Source organism: Eretmochelys imbricata, chromosome 16, assembly GCF_965152235.1.
Source record: "Eretmochelys imbricata isolate rEreImb1 chromosome 16, rEreImb1.hap1, whole genome shotgun sequence".
Classification (NCBI taxonomy): domain Eukaryota; kingdom Metazoa; phylum Chordata; order Testudines; family Cheloniidae; genus Eretmochelys; species Eretmochelys imbricata.
In genome coordinates this window covers 4,173,924-4,191,930 of record NC_135587.1, presented here as the reverse complement: position 1 = coordinate 4,191,930, position 18,007 = coordinate 4,173,924, and the positions used below count along the sequence as shown (strand labels likewise).

At 45.6% G+C, this 18,007-nt stretch overlaps 1 protein-coding gene across 3 annotated transcripts in view; it reads right to left on the bottom strand.

Moving 5' to 3' along the window:
• The window catches only part of RABL6 (RAB, member RAS oncogene family like 6), a 106,476-nt gene that overhangs the window by 35,598 nt on the left and 52,871 nt on the right, over positions 1 to 18,007 (bottom strand). For all 3 annotated transcript variants that reach the window (XM_077835672.1, XM_077835673.1, XM_077835671.1), the window contains exons 7-8: positions 16,638 to 16,743; positions 9,661 to 9,764 (exon numbers count right to left, since the gene is read on the bottom strand). In XM_077835672.1, the coding sequence (XP_077691798.1) occupies positions 9,661 to 9,764; positions 16,638 to 16,743 (210 nt within the window). The remainder of the gene's footprint in view (positions 1 to 9,660; positions 9,765 to 16,637; positions 16,744 to 18,007) is intronic.

Genomic DNA, 18,007 nt, shown 5'->3' with positions numbered 1-18,007 from the left:
GCAGCCTCAGCAATAACTTTGTGCAGCAAACAGACAGTGGATACACCAAAACAGTGAATACTACCTGATACAGATCACCACTACATCCTTTGGGAGACCAAACCAGCCCACCTTCTCCAGCAGAGATATTCCCAGTTGTGAAAGAGCAGCTTGATCTAAAACCCCTCAAGGTCCCTTTGAAGAGAGGATTTCATGGGGTCAGGAGTGAGAACATGTGCTTTATAATCAGTAGCTGTGGAGCCTTCGTGAACAGCCAAAGAACAGGCTTGCCTCACAAGGAGGCAACATTCATGTTGAGTTACAATCTGCTAGGAATCCAGCTTTTGCTGGAGCAAGAACGCTCCATTTCCAAGAGCTGGACAGCTCAGCACTAACCACCTCACACAGTTACGAAAGTTCACAAGCAATCCAGTAAGCAGGGGGCTCATCTGCAGAGCCCTGCAAATCTGCAGATATCGGTAGACCATGTTTGCAGATCGCAGATCAACTGTGGATACAAATTTTGGGATGACCAGCAATTAATAATTGTCATTCCCAAAATAGTCTTCCCAAGGTTGTGTAACTTTCTCCGCTGTTTTTAAATGCAACATAATTAAGTCCCTTTCACAGTATCGCCAACCTCAAGAGATCAAAAAATAAATGAGACCGACCCCAACAAATCATGAGATTGGCTCCCAAAATGGTCTCTATTCATCTGACCACGTAGAAGAGCAACCTGTGGAGGTTTCCTAACAGGCTCGACATCAAACCTGGGGCAGGATGGAGATTCCTTAAAGAAACATAAGGGACACCTCACTATCTGACTTAAAGGAAACTGGTGCCCTCTAAAAATCCTGTGTGCACATCTCATTCCCCCACCACCCAATCTTGCCCTGGCAGCTGGCTATCTGGGGTGACAGCCCCTCAATGATGTGGACTGCACCTCAGAATATCAAACCCTCCTTCTGCAATGAACTTTTCTGGACTCAGAGTTCCAGAGCGGATCACTTGCTACAAGCAAGACGGCAGACATAAACCAGGACAGAAACAGACCTGATTATATTGGAGTTTAGAGGCAACAAGACTAGGACCTGCTGTACTTTATACCTCCCAGAGGATGCACCAGAGGGTTTCCTGAATGTGCTTTACACCCCAGAAAGCCAACTGCCAGGGTCATTGCCTCTGCTAAGACTGCTATTAAGAAGGCTAATTAGCACCATACTGTGGTGGTTATATGGATACATCTATTGTGAAGTCCTCTTGAGTCCCCACTCAGCATTAAGGATTTTTGCCTTGAATTAGCCCTTGACTCCAACAAAGAGATGTGAACCCACAGAATTACTTCTGGGGGAATTCTGTGCCACTTGCACACGCACAGAATTCATGTCCCCCCCAGAATAATAGAGTCTGACGGGGAAGCTGCAAAAAGGGAGCCTGAGGGTCCAGTATGATGGGAAAGGGAAGTCAATCTCCAGGGGAAAGGAGAGGTGAGGGCATAAAGTTGTGTCCTCGGGGGGGGGGGGGGGGGGCAGTGAGTGTGGGAGGAGTAGCTGAGGGGGATCAGTCCCTGTGGCAAGGGTAGTGAAGGAGGGGGAGCTCAAGAAAAGTGGGAGGCTAGGAGCAGCTAAGTGGGTCTTGTGGTCTGTTTGCCCCCAGAGAAACTGGGAGCACCTTCGCCTGTCCCTGGGAAGAGACTGGGGACAGACCCCACTAAGCTAATGTATTCTCTGAACTGACTTAAACTGCTCTCTACCTTCCTTCCCATCTCTCCTATTAGGGTAATTTATATCTTGATCCTGCAATGAGAATCCATGTGGGCACAGGGGTCTGCCGACCTAGAGTTCACAACTTCAGCAGGTCTGTAATGTGCAAAGTTCACTGACATAAGAATGGCCCTACTGGGTCAGACTAAGAGTCCATCTAGTCCAGTATCCTGTCTTCCAACAGTGGCCAGTGCCAGGTGCCCCAGAGGGAATGAACAGAACAGGGAATGATCAAGTGATCCATCCCCCGTCACCCATTCCCAGATTCTGGCAAACAAAGGCTAGGGACACCGTTTCTACCCATCCTGGTCAATAGCCACTGATGGACCAAATCCTCCATGAACTTATCTAGTTCTTTTTTGTTATGGTCTTGGCCTTCACAACAACCTCTGGCAAGGAGTTCCACAGGTTGACTGTGCATTGTGAGAAGAAATACTTCCTTTTATTTGTTTTAAACTTGCTGTCTATAAATTTCATTTGGTGACCCCTAGTTCTTGTCTTATGAGAAGTAGTAAAAAAATCTACTTTCCTTATCTACTTTCTCTATCAGTCACGATTTTATAGACCTCAATCATATCACCCTTTAGCTGTCTCTTTTCCAAGCTGAAAAGTCCCAGTCTTATTAATCTCTCTTCATACGGAAGCCGTTCCATACCCCTATTAATTTTTGCTGCCCTTTTCTGAACCTTTTCCAATTCCAATGCGTCTTTTTTGAGATGGGGCAACCACATGTGCGCACAGTATTCAAGATGTGGGCGTACCATGGATTTATATAGAGGCAACATGATATTTTCTGTCTTATTATCTATCCTTAATTATTCCCAGCATTCTGTTTGCTTTTTTCCTGCTGCTGCACACTGTGTGGATGTTTTCAGAAAACTATCCACAATGACTCCAAGATCTTTTTTGAGTAGTAAAAAATGGTTACTTACTTTCTCGTAACTGTTGTTCAAGATTCCACATTAGGTGTGTGCACGCCGCATGCACGAGCGTCGGAAACATTTTCCCTTAGCGGCTCCCGGCGGGCCGGCGGGCCCCCCGCGTGGTGCCACTGCGCCCCGCATATATAGCCCTACCGGCCTGACCCCCCTCCAGTTCCGTCTTGCTGGCGACACCGACAGAGGGGTAGGAGGGTGGGCGGTGGAATGGACGTGAATAACACATCTCGAAGAACTACAGTTACGAGAAAGTAAGTAACCAGTTTTTCTTCTTCGAGTGCTTGGTCACGTCCATTCCACATTAGGTGAATCACAAGCTTACCTCTGGAGGAGGGTAGGAGTCACGGAACAACTGCTCGGAGGACCGCTCTGCCAACTGCCGCATCCTCTCTGGCCTGCTGGTTGACTGCATAGTGGGTCGTGAAGGTGTGCACCGAAGACCAGGTGGCTGCTCTGTAGATCTCCTGGATCAGGACCTGTGCCAGGAATGCTGTGGAAGTCGCCTGCGCCGTGGTCGAGTGGGCCGTGACCGGAACACCTGCGAGCTCATAGCACGCCCGGATGCAGCTTGTAATCCAAGACTAAATCCACTGTGCTGACACTGGGAGGCCTTTTCACCTCTCGGCCACAGCCACAAACAGCTGTGCAGATTTGCGAAAGGGCTTGGTACGCTCCAAATAGAACGCCAGCGCTCGACGCACATCCAAGGTGTGCAAGCTGTGGTGACTCGGGTCCGTATGGGGTTTCGGGAAGAACACTGGCAGACAAATATCCTGGCCCAGATGGAATTTGGGATTCCACCTTATGGAGGAACTTGGGGTGCGGCCGGAGCTGCACCTTGTCCTTGTGAATACTGTATGGGGGCTCACAGGTGAGGGCCCTCAGTTCAGACACCCTTCTGGCTGAGGTAACGGCAACCAGAAACGCCACCTTCCAGGAAAGGTGGAGGAGAGAATAGGTAGCGAGGGGCTCAAAAGGGGGTCCCATGAGTTTCGAAAGGGCCAGGTTAAGGTTCCATGGAGGGACTGGGGGGCGGGAGTACGGGAACACTCTCTCCAACCCTTTAAAGAACCGCCCCACCATTGGGTGGGAAAACACCGAGCCCTCTGAGAACCCCAGATGCAAGGCAGAGATGGCTGCCAGGTGCACTCTGAGTGAGTACGGGGTTAGCCCTTGCTGCTTGAGGTGCAGGAGGTACTTCAGGATGGCCTGCACCAGGGCCTGGCCCGGCTGCACCTGTTGGGGTTCACACCAACATGAGAACCTTTTCCACTTTGCCATATAGGCCGCCCTGGTAGAGGGCTTTCTACTGCCAAGCAGAATCTGCTGCACAGGAAGGGAGCACTGGCTCTCCAGGGTGTTTAGCCACAGAGCCTCCACGCTGTCAGGTGCAGTGACTGCAGATCGGGGTGGAGAAGCCACCCACCATCCTGTGTAATGAGGTCCCAGTGTAGGGGCAGGACTACTGGGGTGTCCACTGACAGCTCTAGGAGTGATGTGTACCAGTGTTGGCGGGCCCAGGCTTGGGCGATGAGGATCACCGCTGCCCTGTCCCTGCACACCTTGGGCACCAAGGGGAGCGGGGGGAAGGCGTACATCAAGCCCCCTCTCCATGGGATCACAAACGCGTCCGCGAATGAGCCCGGGCAGCGGCCCTGGAACGAGCAGAACTGTGGGCACTGGGTGTTGGCCCTGGTGGCAAACAGATCTACCCGGGGAAACCCCCAACTGCGGAAGAGCAACTGAACCACTTAGAAAATCACTGACAGGTACATGACCGGAAGTGTGACACACATGGCTGGAAATACTCGAGAACGACATCACAGTACATCGATGTTGCTGCACATGTTAAGACCAAGCAATAAGTTATGTTTTGGTGTGTTTCTGGGCAAAACACTGAGATCTGATCTTTTACTTGTGTCCTTCCACCACAAATATAGCTTTTTCCAGTGTTGGGCACATGATATGGCCTGGTCTGTAGCCCTAACAAGATCTTTCATGGTGCTTGGTTCCTCCAGAGCCCAGCTTCTTTGCATGACCTAATCTTTCCCACAGCAGATGTGTATTTGGCTGTCAAACAGCAAAGTGAAAGTGCAGTGCCTGACAGTGTTGCCGAGTTGGTTCCCCATTTTGAATTTGCAAGCTTCCTGAGTATGTTGTTCTAGGTGCTAATTTTGTCTTTTCTCTTCTCCATGTATGCTTGAAAGAAAGCGTGGTCTAGCATCACTCCAAGGTAGACAGGATTCCAGCAGTGGGCAAGCAATACCCCATTTCAGATGAGTTGTCTATTGGCTTCATGATTTGAATGATAGCAAAAGAATCACTTGCATTTTGGCTGGGTTGGTGCACAATTAGTTCTTGCTGTAATAGACTGAGAGCCCAGAGAGTGCCACTGTTAACATAGCTTCAATCTGAGAGAGATCTTTGGCTTGGGAAGCGATGCATAGGAAAAACAGGAAAAAATTTAAATACATCAGGAACAGGAAGCCTGCTAAACAGCCAGTGAGGCAACTGGATGATCGAGATGTTAAAGGAGCACTCAAGGATAAGATGACCATTGCGGAGAAACTAAATGAATTCTTTGCATCAGTCCTCACAACTGAGGATGTGAGGGAGATTCCCAAACGTGAGCCATTCTTTTTAAGGTGACAAATCTGAGGAACTGTCCCAGATTGAGGTGTCATTAGAGGAGGTTTTGGAACAAACTGATAAATTGAACAGTAATAAGTCACCAGGACCAGATGGTGTTCACCCAAGAGTTCTGAAGGAACTCAAATGTGAAATTGCAGAACTACTAACTGTAGTCTGTAACATATCATTTAAATCAGCTTCTGTACCAAATGACTGGAGGATAGCTAACGTGATGCCAATTTTTAAAAAGAGCTCCAGAGGTGATCCTGGCAATTACAGGCCAGTAAACCTGACCTCAGTACCGGGCAAATTGGTTGAAACTATAGTAAACAACAAAAGAAAAAAAAATGAGCCCTGCTCATGACAGTGATCCAGCTGTTGCTCCAAAGTGAAGTTACCAAAGAAAACACAAGGTGGCACACAACAGACTTATTCAGCTTATGTAGTTTATCCTCTAGACCAGTGGTCTCCAAAGTTTTTGGATCACGCACCCCCACGGTGCCGCCGAAGAAAGAAGAGCGGAAGACCTGTTGCCGAAGGTCACCTCTACAAACTGTGTGAGCATCTTATCTTAAACCTGCTATCACCACTCCTTGAAAAGCACATAATCCCAGAGCAAGATTGGTGCCTAATTTGCCAAGGCAGAATCCATCAAGTGCTGCTGAACATCATTCAATACATCAAAGATAGATTTGAAAAGGGTACAGTAACAGGTACAGTGTTTTGTCGATCTATCAGCTGCATGACACAGTGAATCACTGAAGGCTTCTCACTAAAATATTCAACATGATAAAAGATCACCACCCCATACAGCTGATACAATCACTATTCGAGAACTGATGTTTTTACATCCAACTATGCAGGAGGTGGAGCTGATGAAATGGCTTACCACAAAGGAGTGCACTCTCGCCAATACTATTCAGTATCTACACAAAAGATCAACACGAGGTTTTCTCTGTGCTAACATAAGAATGGCCATACTGGGTCAGGCCAAAGGTCTATCTACTCCAGTATCCTGTCTTCTGGCAGTTGCCAATGCCAGGTGCCCCAGAGAGACTGAACAGATCAGGAAATCAAGTGATCCATCCCTGACACCCATTCCCACCTTCTAGCAACAGAGGCTAGGGATACCATCCCTGCCCATCCTGGCTAATAGACACTGATGGACCTATCCTCCATGAATTTATCTAAAGTTCTTTTTAGAACCCTGTTATAGTCTTGGCCTTTACAACATCCTCTGGCTCATTTTTTTTGTCCTTGGTCATGTCCAGTACATCAACACAAACAGACAAAACTTGGTTACTTAGTGCTGTTTGGACCCATGTGCACTTCAAAAGGGACACTTTCAGTTTTCTTGATCCCATAGCTTTTACCCACCACATGGGCTGGGGGGGGGGGGGGAATCAACTGGGATGTGCCTATTTAAAAGGCTTCACCAAACATTGCTACCCCTTGCGGCGGATATGCGGATTGACTCTTTAGAGACAATGACACCTATGCACCCACAGCATCTATACCGTGGAAGTAGAAAGGTGAAAGGAAGTCAACTCAGTGCTATACAACAGCAGAGATACATTAATAGTAACTTAACCCTGGCATCAATTGCAATACTGGCAGCATCTCGTAATGAACAGTGTTAGTCATGCCAATTTCAGTTCACTGTCAGCTTTAAGCTCAAATGACCTTGTAGAAATTCATGCACCTACCGAATTCAAGTTACCAGCACAATGCGTCACCATCTGCCAAGGGTCAACTGCACTGTGCTACCTCTGTTTATTTTAACAAGCCGGCAGGGAAAGGACAATACATCAAGAGTTCACTTTTAACTAAACGGGTTAGTGGAAACGTGCCAAGCGTGATAATCCCACAGCAAGAGCCACATCGGTGAGCAGTACTGACCAGTTCAGTTTTCCCACCTTACAAATGCATGTGTTCGCATGCAGGGGAAGTTAGGAACTACATACAGCAAAAAATAGCTATTCTTGAAATAATTTTATTATAAAATGGTTTGGAATGGAGAAAAATCTGACTGGCTGAGAGTCCTTGCCGTGCAAAACTGGTCATATTTATCTGACCGAGAACTCAGGGTAAATTACTCCAGCTCCCGACGCTGTACAGAGAGTAAGCAGCTCCTGAGCGCATGTTACCAGAGACCAGCCTGTGGGGTTCCATGCAGCAGTTCCAGAGAAGTTTGTGTCCCTAGGATTGAAGGTGCTGTGGCTCTTCCTGTACCACCACATTGAACACTGATGCAACAAGAGATTTAGCGCCAGGGATCTCAGTGTCACAGCTAGAGCACAGAAAAAGGCCAGACAAATCCTAAAATATTGCTGCACTTTTGTTAGTGGGGAAGAAGCACTCAGGCATGGGCTGCCATAATGTTTGCACTTTGGGATCGGTAGCTCAGCATCTCTAACAAGCAGCAATTAGGGACATTTTCAAAACCCTGATTTAAAAGAAAGAACACTTTCCCAAAGCAAAGGGTGCTGGGCTAAATCCAGCTTGCTGCACACATCTAGTCAAACCCCCTGCTCAAAGCAGGACCAACCCCAACTAAATCATCCCAGCCAGGGCTTTATCAAGCCGGGCTTTAAAAACCTCCAAGGAAGGAGATTCCACCACTTCCCTAGGGAACCCATTCCAGTGCTTCACCACCTTCCCAGTGAAATAGTGTTTCCTAATATCCAACCTAGACCTCTCCCACTGCAACTTGAGATCACTGCTCCTTGTTCTGTCATCTGTCACCACTGAGAACAGCAGAGCTCCATCCTCTTTGGAACCCCCTTCAGGTAGTTGAAAGCTGCTATCAAATCCCCCCTTCACTGTTCTCTTCTGCAGACTAAACAAGCTCAGCTCCCTCAGCCTCTCCTCATAAGTCATGTTCCCCAGCCCCCTAATCATTTTCATTGCCCTCCACTGGACTCTAATTTGTCCACATCCCTTCTGTAGTGGGGGCCCCAAAACTGGACGCAATACTTCAGATGTGGCCTCACCAGTGCCAAATAGAGGGAAATAATCACTTCCCTCTATATGCTGGCAATGCTCCTACTAATACAGCCCAATATGCCATTAGCCATCTTGGCAACAAGGGCACATTGCTGACTCATATCCAGCTTCTCATCCATTGTAATCCCCAGGTCCTTTTCTGCAGAACTGCTGCTTAGCCAGTTGGTCCCTAGTCTGTAGCGGTGCATGGGATTCTTCCATCCTAAGTGCAGAACTTTGCACTTGTCCTTGTTGAACCTCATCAGATTTCTTTTGGCCCAATCCTCCAATTTGTCTAGCTCCCTCTGGACCCTATCCCCACCCTCCAGTGTATCTACCTCTCCCCACAGCTTATTGTCATCTGTAAACTTGCTGAGAGTGCAATCCATCCCATCATCCAGATCATTAATAAAGATGTTGAACAAAACCGACCCCAAGAACAACCCCTAGGGTACTCCACTTGGTACCAGCTGCCAACTAGACATTGAGCCATTGATCACTACCCATTGAGCCATAACTCACATAACTGGAGTACTGTCATGGATGGATATAAACTGTTTAGGAAGGGCAGGCAGGGCAGAAAAAGGTAGTTCCCAGGATCCTCCTTCTTCCCTTTTTTAAAGATGGACACTACATTAGCCTTTTTCTAGTCATCCGGGAACCTGAAAGCCAACCTGTGTTCTGTCTGGCTTGTACATTACTACAATAAATACCCTGCAGTTGGAAGTTATTGAACACAACTGTTGATACACCCAAATTTGAACAGAATCCAATTTATTCCTCCAGAGCGGGACTGGTTCTACAAGGCTAACCGGAGTAGAAACTCACTCAAAGCAGGAAACTAAGTGGATATGATACTGAACACACAGGAAACATACTCTGAAATATGACCACATTTTAATAAGCTTCTAGAACTATTGAAGAGATCAACAGAAAATACCTTAATGTCTCAGACAAAATGAGCGCTAACGCGATTAGCCAGAAGACGACAGCCAAAAGAATGGGAACTGTTTCCTTGCTGAAGCACTAGAGTGCACTGTGAGCATTGCCTTCCACCATGAGAGGCTGTGACATATTCCTCTGTCACCCTTCCACCATGTGCCTCATTCGCGCTCTGCCATTTCATCTGATCCAGCTCCCTTCAATTTCTCCCCCTCCCATAGGTCAGATGTCTGAAGGGAATCCAAAGAACAAGCTTTGCATTGGAGAATCTCCTATTTTACATAAGAAATGAAGTATCCAAACAAATACTAAATGATATCCATTGGACCTCCCCTGGTTGATGTAAAGTGCAGTGCTGCCCAACAGACAAGAGCTACGTAGATTTCAGCAAAAAGATTAGAAAGGAGGGCTCAATGACATACATTTCGTAGTTTTGGTCCTCTGTCTCCTGCTGCACTGAGAGCTCTTCCAACGTAGCGTCAATATCGAGCTGATTCGTCTCCAGCTGCCGTAGCAACGTCTCCCTCTGAAGAAAGGAAAATAAAACAGAAGTCTGAGCAGGAACAGTCACTGTACTAGATATCTGGGAGCTTGCCAGTACTGCGAGGTCTTGTATCCGCACTAATGTCACCATTCCACCCATCATAATGAATTAAACAGCAGCTACGGCCCCCGACAAGGTGTTCAACTTAAATAAAGGAATACAATGGAAAGCAGAGGGGCAGAAACAAGGTATTCATTCTGAAAGTCAACATCCTCTGTTGTAAGGATGAGTGTGTGTCACAAACATGCTGTGTGCAGGAAAGTGTAATATGCTACAGAGCAATAATAAAAGAATTTCAACTAAACGATTGCTTATGTCCCTTTATGAGAAGAATATACAAAATGATGCACATCAGCGACATCACTACTTTGCACCAACACTGTTTGTAGATTCTCTGGATACAAGAACTCTCCATTATCACCAAGAGGCAGGGTTCAGCTGGTGCAGTCAGCGGGTCGCGCATTTGCTTTCTAATGGGACTTAATTCAGTCATCCAGCTGGATGAATATAAAAGAACGATGCTCCTATTAGTGTACAGACGCACTGAAGATACTGACACCAAGGAATTCATTTGCCTTTACAGCAGACATAATGGCTGCTTAAGAGAAGGCTCATTTCTAAGCCATCCCAACACCTGGCCTTTCTTCTTTATAATCAGGGCCCTACGTATTCTGCAGCCAAGCAATTTGCCACAGAACTATGATTTGGAATCAAAGCTCGGATTTTAGAAAGCTATGTTTCTAGTCAACATGGTTGTGAAAATAACCCTGTAAACATGAATTGAATGTAAACCAGTGTGGCCAACTCTTGAAATTCTAATCAGGAGAGTCACAATATTTGATGTTTTATTTACAATCGTCCTCCCGCCCCCATTGCCGGAATCAAATTATTTAAGAATTTCAGCTTTATTAACTATTAAATGAAAGTGTCTAGCACTCAGGACTGCAGAGACGAGATTGAAACTATGACCTCAAGAACCAGAGGGCAAAGAAAAAAGAACCCAACATTATTTAAAATTTAAATTTTATTTGTATTTAAAATTCTTATGATTTTTAAGCCACTCATGAATTCCGAAGCTTGGTTCACATGTTTCCAACACTTGGGGTTGGCAATATGATAAACCAAGGCAGTGTTGTCTTCCTGAACATGACAGGTTTCAGAGTAACAGCCGTGTTAGTCTGTATTCGCAAAAAGAAAAGGAGTACTTGTGGCACCTTAGAGACTAACCAGTTTATTTGAGCATGAGCTTTCGTGAGCTACAGCTCACTTCATCAGATACATACCGTGGAAACTGCAGCAGAGCCTGAGGCTGTGTCTAAACTAGCAAGCCTAAAGCAGCACAGCTGAATGGATGCAGCTGCACTGCTGTGAGACTGCTCGTGCAGCCGCTCTGTGCCAACAGGAGAGAGTTCTCCTGTTGACATAATAAAACCACCTCCAGGAGCAGCAGTAGCTATGTCAGCGGGAGAAGCTCTCACAGACACAGCCTATGCACTCTACCACTTATGCCGGCGAAACTTATGTCGCTCAGGGGGGGTGTTTTTTCACACCCGAGCGACATAGTTATACCAACGAAAGTTTCAGAGTAACAGCTGTGTTAGTCTGTATTCGCAAAAAGGAAAGGAGTACTTGTGGCACCTTAGAGACTAACCAATTTATTTGAGCATAAGCTTTCGTGAGCTACAGCTTTTGTGAGCTACAGCTCACTTCATTGGATGCATCCGATGAAGTGAGCTGTAGCTCACGAAAGCTTATGCTCAAATAAATTGGTTAGTCTCTAAGGTGCCACAAGTCCTCCTTTTCTTACCAACAAAAGTGGTAGTGTAGATATGGCCTGAGACAATGGCTCGGAGGTGTGAACAGTCCCACTTAACTCAGCGGTTTCTTAGCTCTGAAACAGAAAGACAACACTTTAAAATGTCACATTAACTATTTCACTGCTGACTTCTTAGAAGAAACATCTTGCTAATGTGCTTGATGAATAATCCCAGACTGCCTCTGCAGGTGTTAAAGTCTCAACTGTTCCATACCCAGATGCTAAAACCTTCAGCTTCTGACTCCATACCATATGGGAAAATTCACCACCACCAGCCTGCTCGCCTTTCCTCACAAAAAAAAAAAGTCAACCAAAAGCACACCACACTGGGCTAGGTTTTGATAGTGACTGAACAAACGTGGGCTCCATCCATAGCTTTTTGATGTAGGCCTCTTGGGGAGTCTCACGCAACAAGCTACACAGATTTATGATGACACTAAGAGCCAGGACATTCCATGTCTGGAGTGGCACCATCCACGTCTCCCACAGGCTAGGGACCAAGAGGTGCAGGAAGTGGCCATCTGTGCCTGAGCACAAACATGTCCCGATTATTACTTTTACCATGGCGTACCCCTTTCCATTAGGGCCCACTTGTGCCAGGGACTGTAGATATACAATTCCTACCCCAACGAGCTTACAGTCAACTTGAAACATGAGAAAAGGGGGAGGGAGAAAGATGTCCCAGGTTTGACCCTGAACTGTGAAGTCTTTTTTTAATAATTCCCTAACCCTCAATGTTCCTTCAAGTTGTCTGCTATGAGAATGAACTTGAGGTTTATTTTTAGTAATCCATGGGCTATATTTTTACTTCATGTATTAGAACAGGGGTGAGGAATGTTGCATCATTCAGTGCAGGGAAATCTCTAATAGCCTCAAATGCAAGTGAGAAAAACTAGCGTGTAGTCCACAGACCAAAATCCTAGTGAGAAGGCAAACATTTTTTGAACAGAGTGATATTTGGTCAGCCAACACACATGCTGTTGTTGCACACAGACACATACTCAACCGTGTTGTTGACTTTTGGAGCTAACAGTCAGTCATGTGTAGACTAAAAAAAAAATCAAACTCAGTGTTCTACAGAACAAGCCAAGCAACTAGTCCACCCTAGAATTTTTCAATCTAAACCTCAAACTTATTTTAACACTAAATTACTCATTAGAACTGAGTTAACTGAGCTCTAGATAATGCTTTGACTGAATGCCACCTTCAGTGCTCCAGTGGAAAAGGCAATTAGATTAACTGTCTATGCACAGAATAGTCTCTTTACATGGACTGTTCTGAAGGGATGGCTGAACCTCTGACAGTCACACACCAACGGTGCCCAGGAAAGGCCTGTCAGGAATACCTGGTGGACTGAACTGCTTTCTGGAGTTAATCAGTCCAGCTCATGGCAGGCAGCTGATAAATAAGTGAGGAGACTGGGCTGCTGGAGGGGACTTGCTTTATATTCAGAGTATGAGTTTCATCCTCCGCTCTCTTGTTGCAAGATTCATGAGTAAGATGAAGACAGGGAAGCGTAATTTAAAACTAAGCCACACCACCACACACCAGACAGGAAGGAGAACACTGGCCCTGTGAGAGAGCAACCTGGGATCTCAGATACAATTAACTAACCCACTAAGAGCTGTAAGATGTTATGTTTCGGTACATGAAGAGACCAGTCACTATCAGGCAGAATGGCTGACTAAACTGTATTTGTCTTTTGCACCGGAGAGATTTCCTCTCCTTTACCCTTAGAATCATAGAATCATAGAATATCAGGGTTGGAAGGGACCCCTGAAGGTCATCTAGTCCAACCCCTGCTCGAAGCAGGACCAATTCCCAGTTAAATCATCCCAGCCAGGGCTTTGTCAAGCCTGACCTTAAAAACTTCTAAGGAAGGAGATTCTACCACCTCCCTAGGTAACGCATTCCAGTGTTTCACCACCCTCTTAGTGAAAAAGTTTTTCCTAATATCCAATCTAAACCTCCCCCACTGCAACTTGAGACCATTACTCCTCGTTCTGTCATCTGCTACCACTGAGAACAGTCTAGAGCCATCCTCTTTGGAACCCCATTTCAGGTAGTTGAAAGCAGCTATCAAATCCCCGCTCATTCTTCTCTTCTGCAGGCTAAACAATCCCAGCTCCCTCAGCCTCTCCTCATAAGTCATGTGTTCTAGACCCCTAATCATCTTTGTTGCCCTTCGCTGGACTCTCTCCAATTTATCCACATCCTTCTTGTAGTGTGGGGCCCTTACTTTGTAAGGTAGAGAAAGGGCAGTTAGTTTTTTGTTTTTTCTGGAGACTGAGTCACTATGAAAGCAAGAACAGCATCACTGTGGGCTAGGTCTAGTGCATTCATCACACACTGTTCTCCAACATGTTGCACTTCCTCTCTGTAGTGTGCCCCAAAGGGTCCACTCCTACTCCCACTGAATCCAATAGCAAGATTCTCATTAGTACAGCAGGAGAAGGCAGAGGCCTGGAGTGACTGAGCCACATAAGTTAGTGGTTTGTTTCCCAAGAGACCTGGTTACAAATACAGGTGACACAGGAAACACTCATTCTGTGGTTTCTGAGCTTTGGGACAGGAAGCGCTGCATTCAAAACCCTGCATATGTTTGTGAGAGGTGGCTGGAGAGCATGTCAATGGCCTGACAGATTCTGACAAGCACGGAGAAACAAATTCTGGGCCGAGGGAAGTGAAATTCCAAGTACCTTTGTAAGTGGCATCAACTGGAGTCGGTCCATCTTAGCCTTTTAATGATAGGGAGAGGTCAAAGCTCATCAGCTGCAGGCTTTTAGTGCAGGAGGCAAACATATCTGCATGCATCATCTAACAATGATGTCAGTGTGTATGCCAATCAAAGTCCTGCCTCTGGCCCTTGTGCTTAGTTGTGTCCCACTGTCGCAGTAAAACATAAATTTATTTTTATACTACAAATTACATCACATATTATACAAGGTAGAAAGTTCAATATTTCATTTCACTTTAAGTTAAAATACTACTCAAAGATCTAAATTCAAACATCTTTCTTAATCATGCTTGCTTCATGGGTGTAGGAATATTAGCAGAAGCCTGTTCTAGATAAGCTAATGGTCCTTGAATGTGCAACACAAAAAACCTGCAGAAATGCCTCATGTCTTCTAGAACCTGCTGCCAGTGACGCAGTTTACCCAAATGCTTCTGAATTAGTGACAGAGCAGGCTCCTGCTTGAATCCTCTCCCACCCTCAATGTGAACCTAACAGCTCAAGCAAAGAGTCTAGAGTAACTGGTTAAACAGTAACCTCTTCACACATTAACTCTGGATTTGCATTTCAGGTATTGCTGCAGCCAGCTGCACCCAGCACCACAGTCCGTGAACTGTACTGGATGGCATCTCTAGTGAACAGAAGAGACTTGGAATGCAAGTAGGTCATCTCAAGCACATCACCCATCAGAGCAATGGCCACTCAATCTTAGCACCACAGGGACTAACTAAATCACATTCTTTGCGTTTCCATGTAAACAGACATTAATTACCTCTTGATTCAGTTCAGTTATTTTATTATACTGCATTGTTTAAAGATTATTAAGCAGCCTTATTTGCTTCAATTCTCAGTTACATAAATCATGTACATCAAGTTTGTTTTTTCTCAGCGTATATAAATGAAAGGTCCCTTAAGATTCCCCTCTCACTAAAGGTGCTAAAGCACAGACAAAGCTATGAAAAACTTGAGCACTTTCTGGTAATGCCTCCATTTAAGACAATCATTCCACATATTGACAGGAGAGAGTATCATTATGAACTGTGATCAGAAGCCCAGTGAGTCTGGCAGAAAGCCTGAGCTGGCTCTCCCCGGGTAGATATGGAACAAGGGGAGACCTGTAAGAGTGCATTCCAGCAGTAATATGGGAACAGGTTATTCTGCGTGGTTTTTGGCAGGATGGCACTTTATTGTAGAAACCGAGGCTGCAAACTCCAAATATCTGTACCACCAGACTGTAGCTGTAGGGATTTCGACATTCTCTACTGAGTACAGAGATGAGTGCAAGTGTCAGATTTATACAGTTTCTCCTTGGAGAATTTACTATCTAGCTGGATTTCACTGTGTTTTTATACCAAGGTCTCTCTTTCTTTGCTGTGTTTGCTTTACGGAGTACTGAATGGATGACAGACATTAACTGAGCTTTAACCAGTCTGGACTAGCATTTGAGCTATGTTTGTTCTTCTAGATACACACACACACACGTACACAAAATGTATTCTTTAAAGTTAATTTAGTGCTGATGAAAGACACTAGAGTGTGATCTGAAGTCCTCTGACCATGGAGAGGGTACAACCATGGCAGTGCCACCAGACCACACGCGTCCCTGCACTATGCCAGCAGGACCACAGCCCCTGTGGGGTACAAGGTATTTCAGCCACCATGGCCCATTCAGTCCTTGCCTCTCTGATGAGGCTGCCAACAAGGGGGAGAGATTCCCAAGATGCAGGTACCTGTCCAAAGGAACCAGACAGACCGCTGAACAACCATGTCAGAGTCAAGATCTGTGGCTGCCACCAAAGGGGGCTTAATTTCAATTGAAAATCAGGACACACAACTTTTCACACATCCCATAAGCCATTCAGTTCACTGATGGATATTTTCTTAATGGAGTTTTAATTAATTGGCCACATAAGAAAAGTTTGTATATTAACAAAAAATACACGTGTGTAACAGTTTAGATACCATTTTGACTTGTTGGCCTATTAACACTGCAATGTACAGATTTATTCCTGCACATCCTGTACATTGCACGGTACAGACCCTTGGAAGCTTTATACATTGATAAGGGTATGCTTAGGTAGGTAATGAAGAGCACGCACTTCACCAGCAGTGACACATTGCAGTTATGGGAAACAAAATGCCCAGTCACTTTTGTTAACAACACTCTCCTGAAAGCAATAATCTGTCCAGGCTCCTTTAACAACTGAAAAGCAGGTAATCAGAGGAAAAGGATCCCCACATGAGTTCCTGTGGAAAGGGTAGTTCTCCCCACCCACTCTGCACCATGTAAATCCCGGACTCTTACCTGCAGCTGCAAGAATGGGATGTTGAAGAATTTGTGCAGGTACTTGAGGCCAAAACTGTTCTTCATGGAAGATTCAGCATAGCGAAAATAAGATGAGCCAGGAGGTCTGTTCCAAATCAGATGAGCAGAGGAAAGAAAATTACACAGAGACCAACTGACTACATACAAAGCAGAGGCACGTGCTGACTCCTATACCGTGAGCAATCCTCATCTCTCAGGAAAATCTTCAACCCCAAGACTTGGGCTGACAGTTCACCCTGCTAGGGGGCTCACTATTTTGTTTACAGCTCATAAGGAGCCAAATTAACTCTTTACCCCTTTAGAAAGCTGGTGGGGAAAGGCTTAAGTGCAGCTGTTGTGTTATTGTGTCATGCAACCGACAGTCCGAACTGCTCTGCTGGGACGCTGGGCCAATGGCTTACTGAACCAAGTATTTCACAGCTGTACAAGTGCATTTCTTACAGTGCATTTTTATTTCTAATACCATAAACAGACCTAAATGAAGCTATTAAAAACCTCGGCACTGGGCATGAAAGTTACATTAGTTCACCTTGGATAACAGCGTGTATAATATGAATAGATGTGGCTATAAAAGAACTAGTACAAAGCCACTCTTTGTGATGGATTCCATTTCTACATGTCTGATGTAGGCATAAGTGAGTGAGAGACTTTACAAGAAAACCTGTTACACAAAAAAGCTTTTGTAAAAACCCTCAGAAGGAAAAAGGCAGGATGAGGTGGATTGATTGATTGCTGCCGAACAAGGGCAGTATCTATAATGAAAGAAAAGGAGTACTTGTGGCACCTTAGGTACTGCTTTTCTTTTTACGGATTCAGACTAACACGGCTGCTACTCTGAAACCTATAACGAAAGAGAGCCTCGTGGCCAGATTCCAAGAAATGCCAGAGTAGAGGCTTGGCAGGCAGTTGGGAGAACACAGCCTGGAAGTGATCAGGATCTGTAGTCTTGCAATGGGGATGCTCAATCTCTAGGGTGTGGGAGAGAGGGAGAAAAAAGCTAGTGGCACTATGCTGGTTTCACAGCATGGATGCTCATAGAACAGTTGTGTAGGGGGAAGTAATATGCAAAATCTTTCAGCAACAACAAAAAAAAAAAGACAGCCCAAAAGGAAGGACTGAAGTACAATTCCATTTGGATAGAGCAGTTCTGAAAGGCCTGCACCACAGGGACTCTCACTGCTATTCACTGACTCTGTGAACTGAGAATCACCCCCACAGTGCAGGCCTTTTAGGTTCAGTAGGAACACCACAGAGTGAGAAGAAAGCCCAGTATAAAGGGACAATATATAGGGATATCAAACCCAACAGGATGAGAAGGGGTTTGGATGATCAGGGAAGGGAGCAATTCA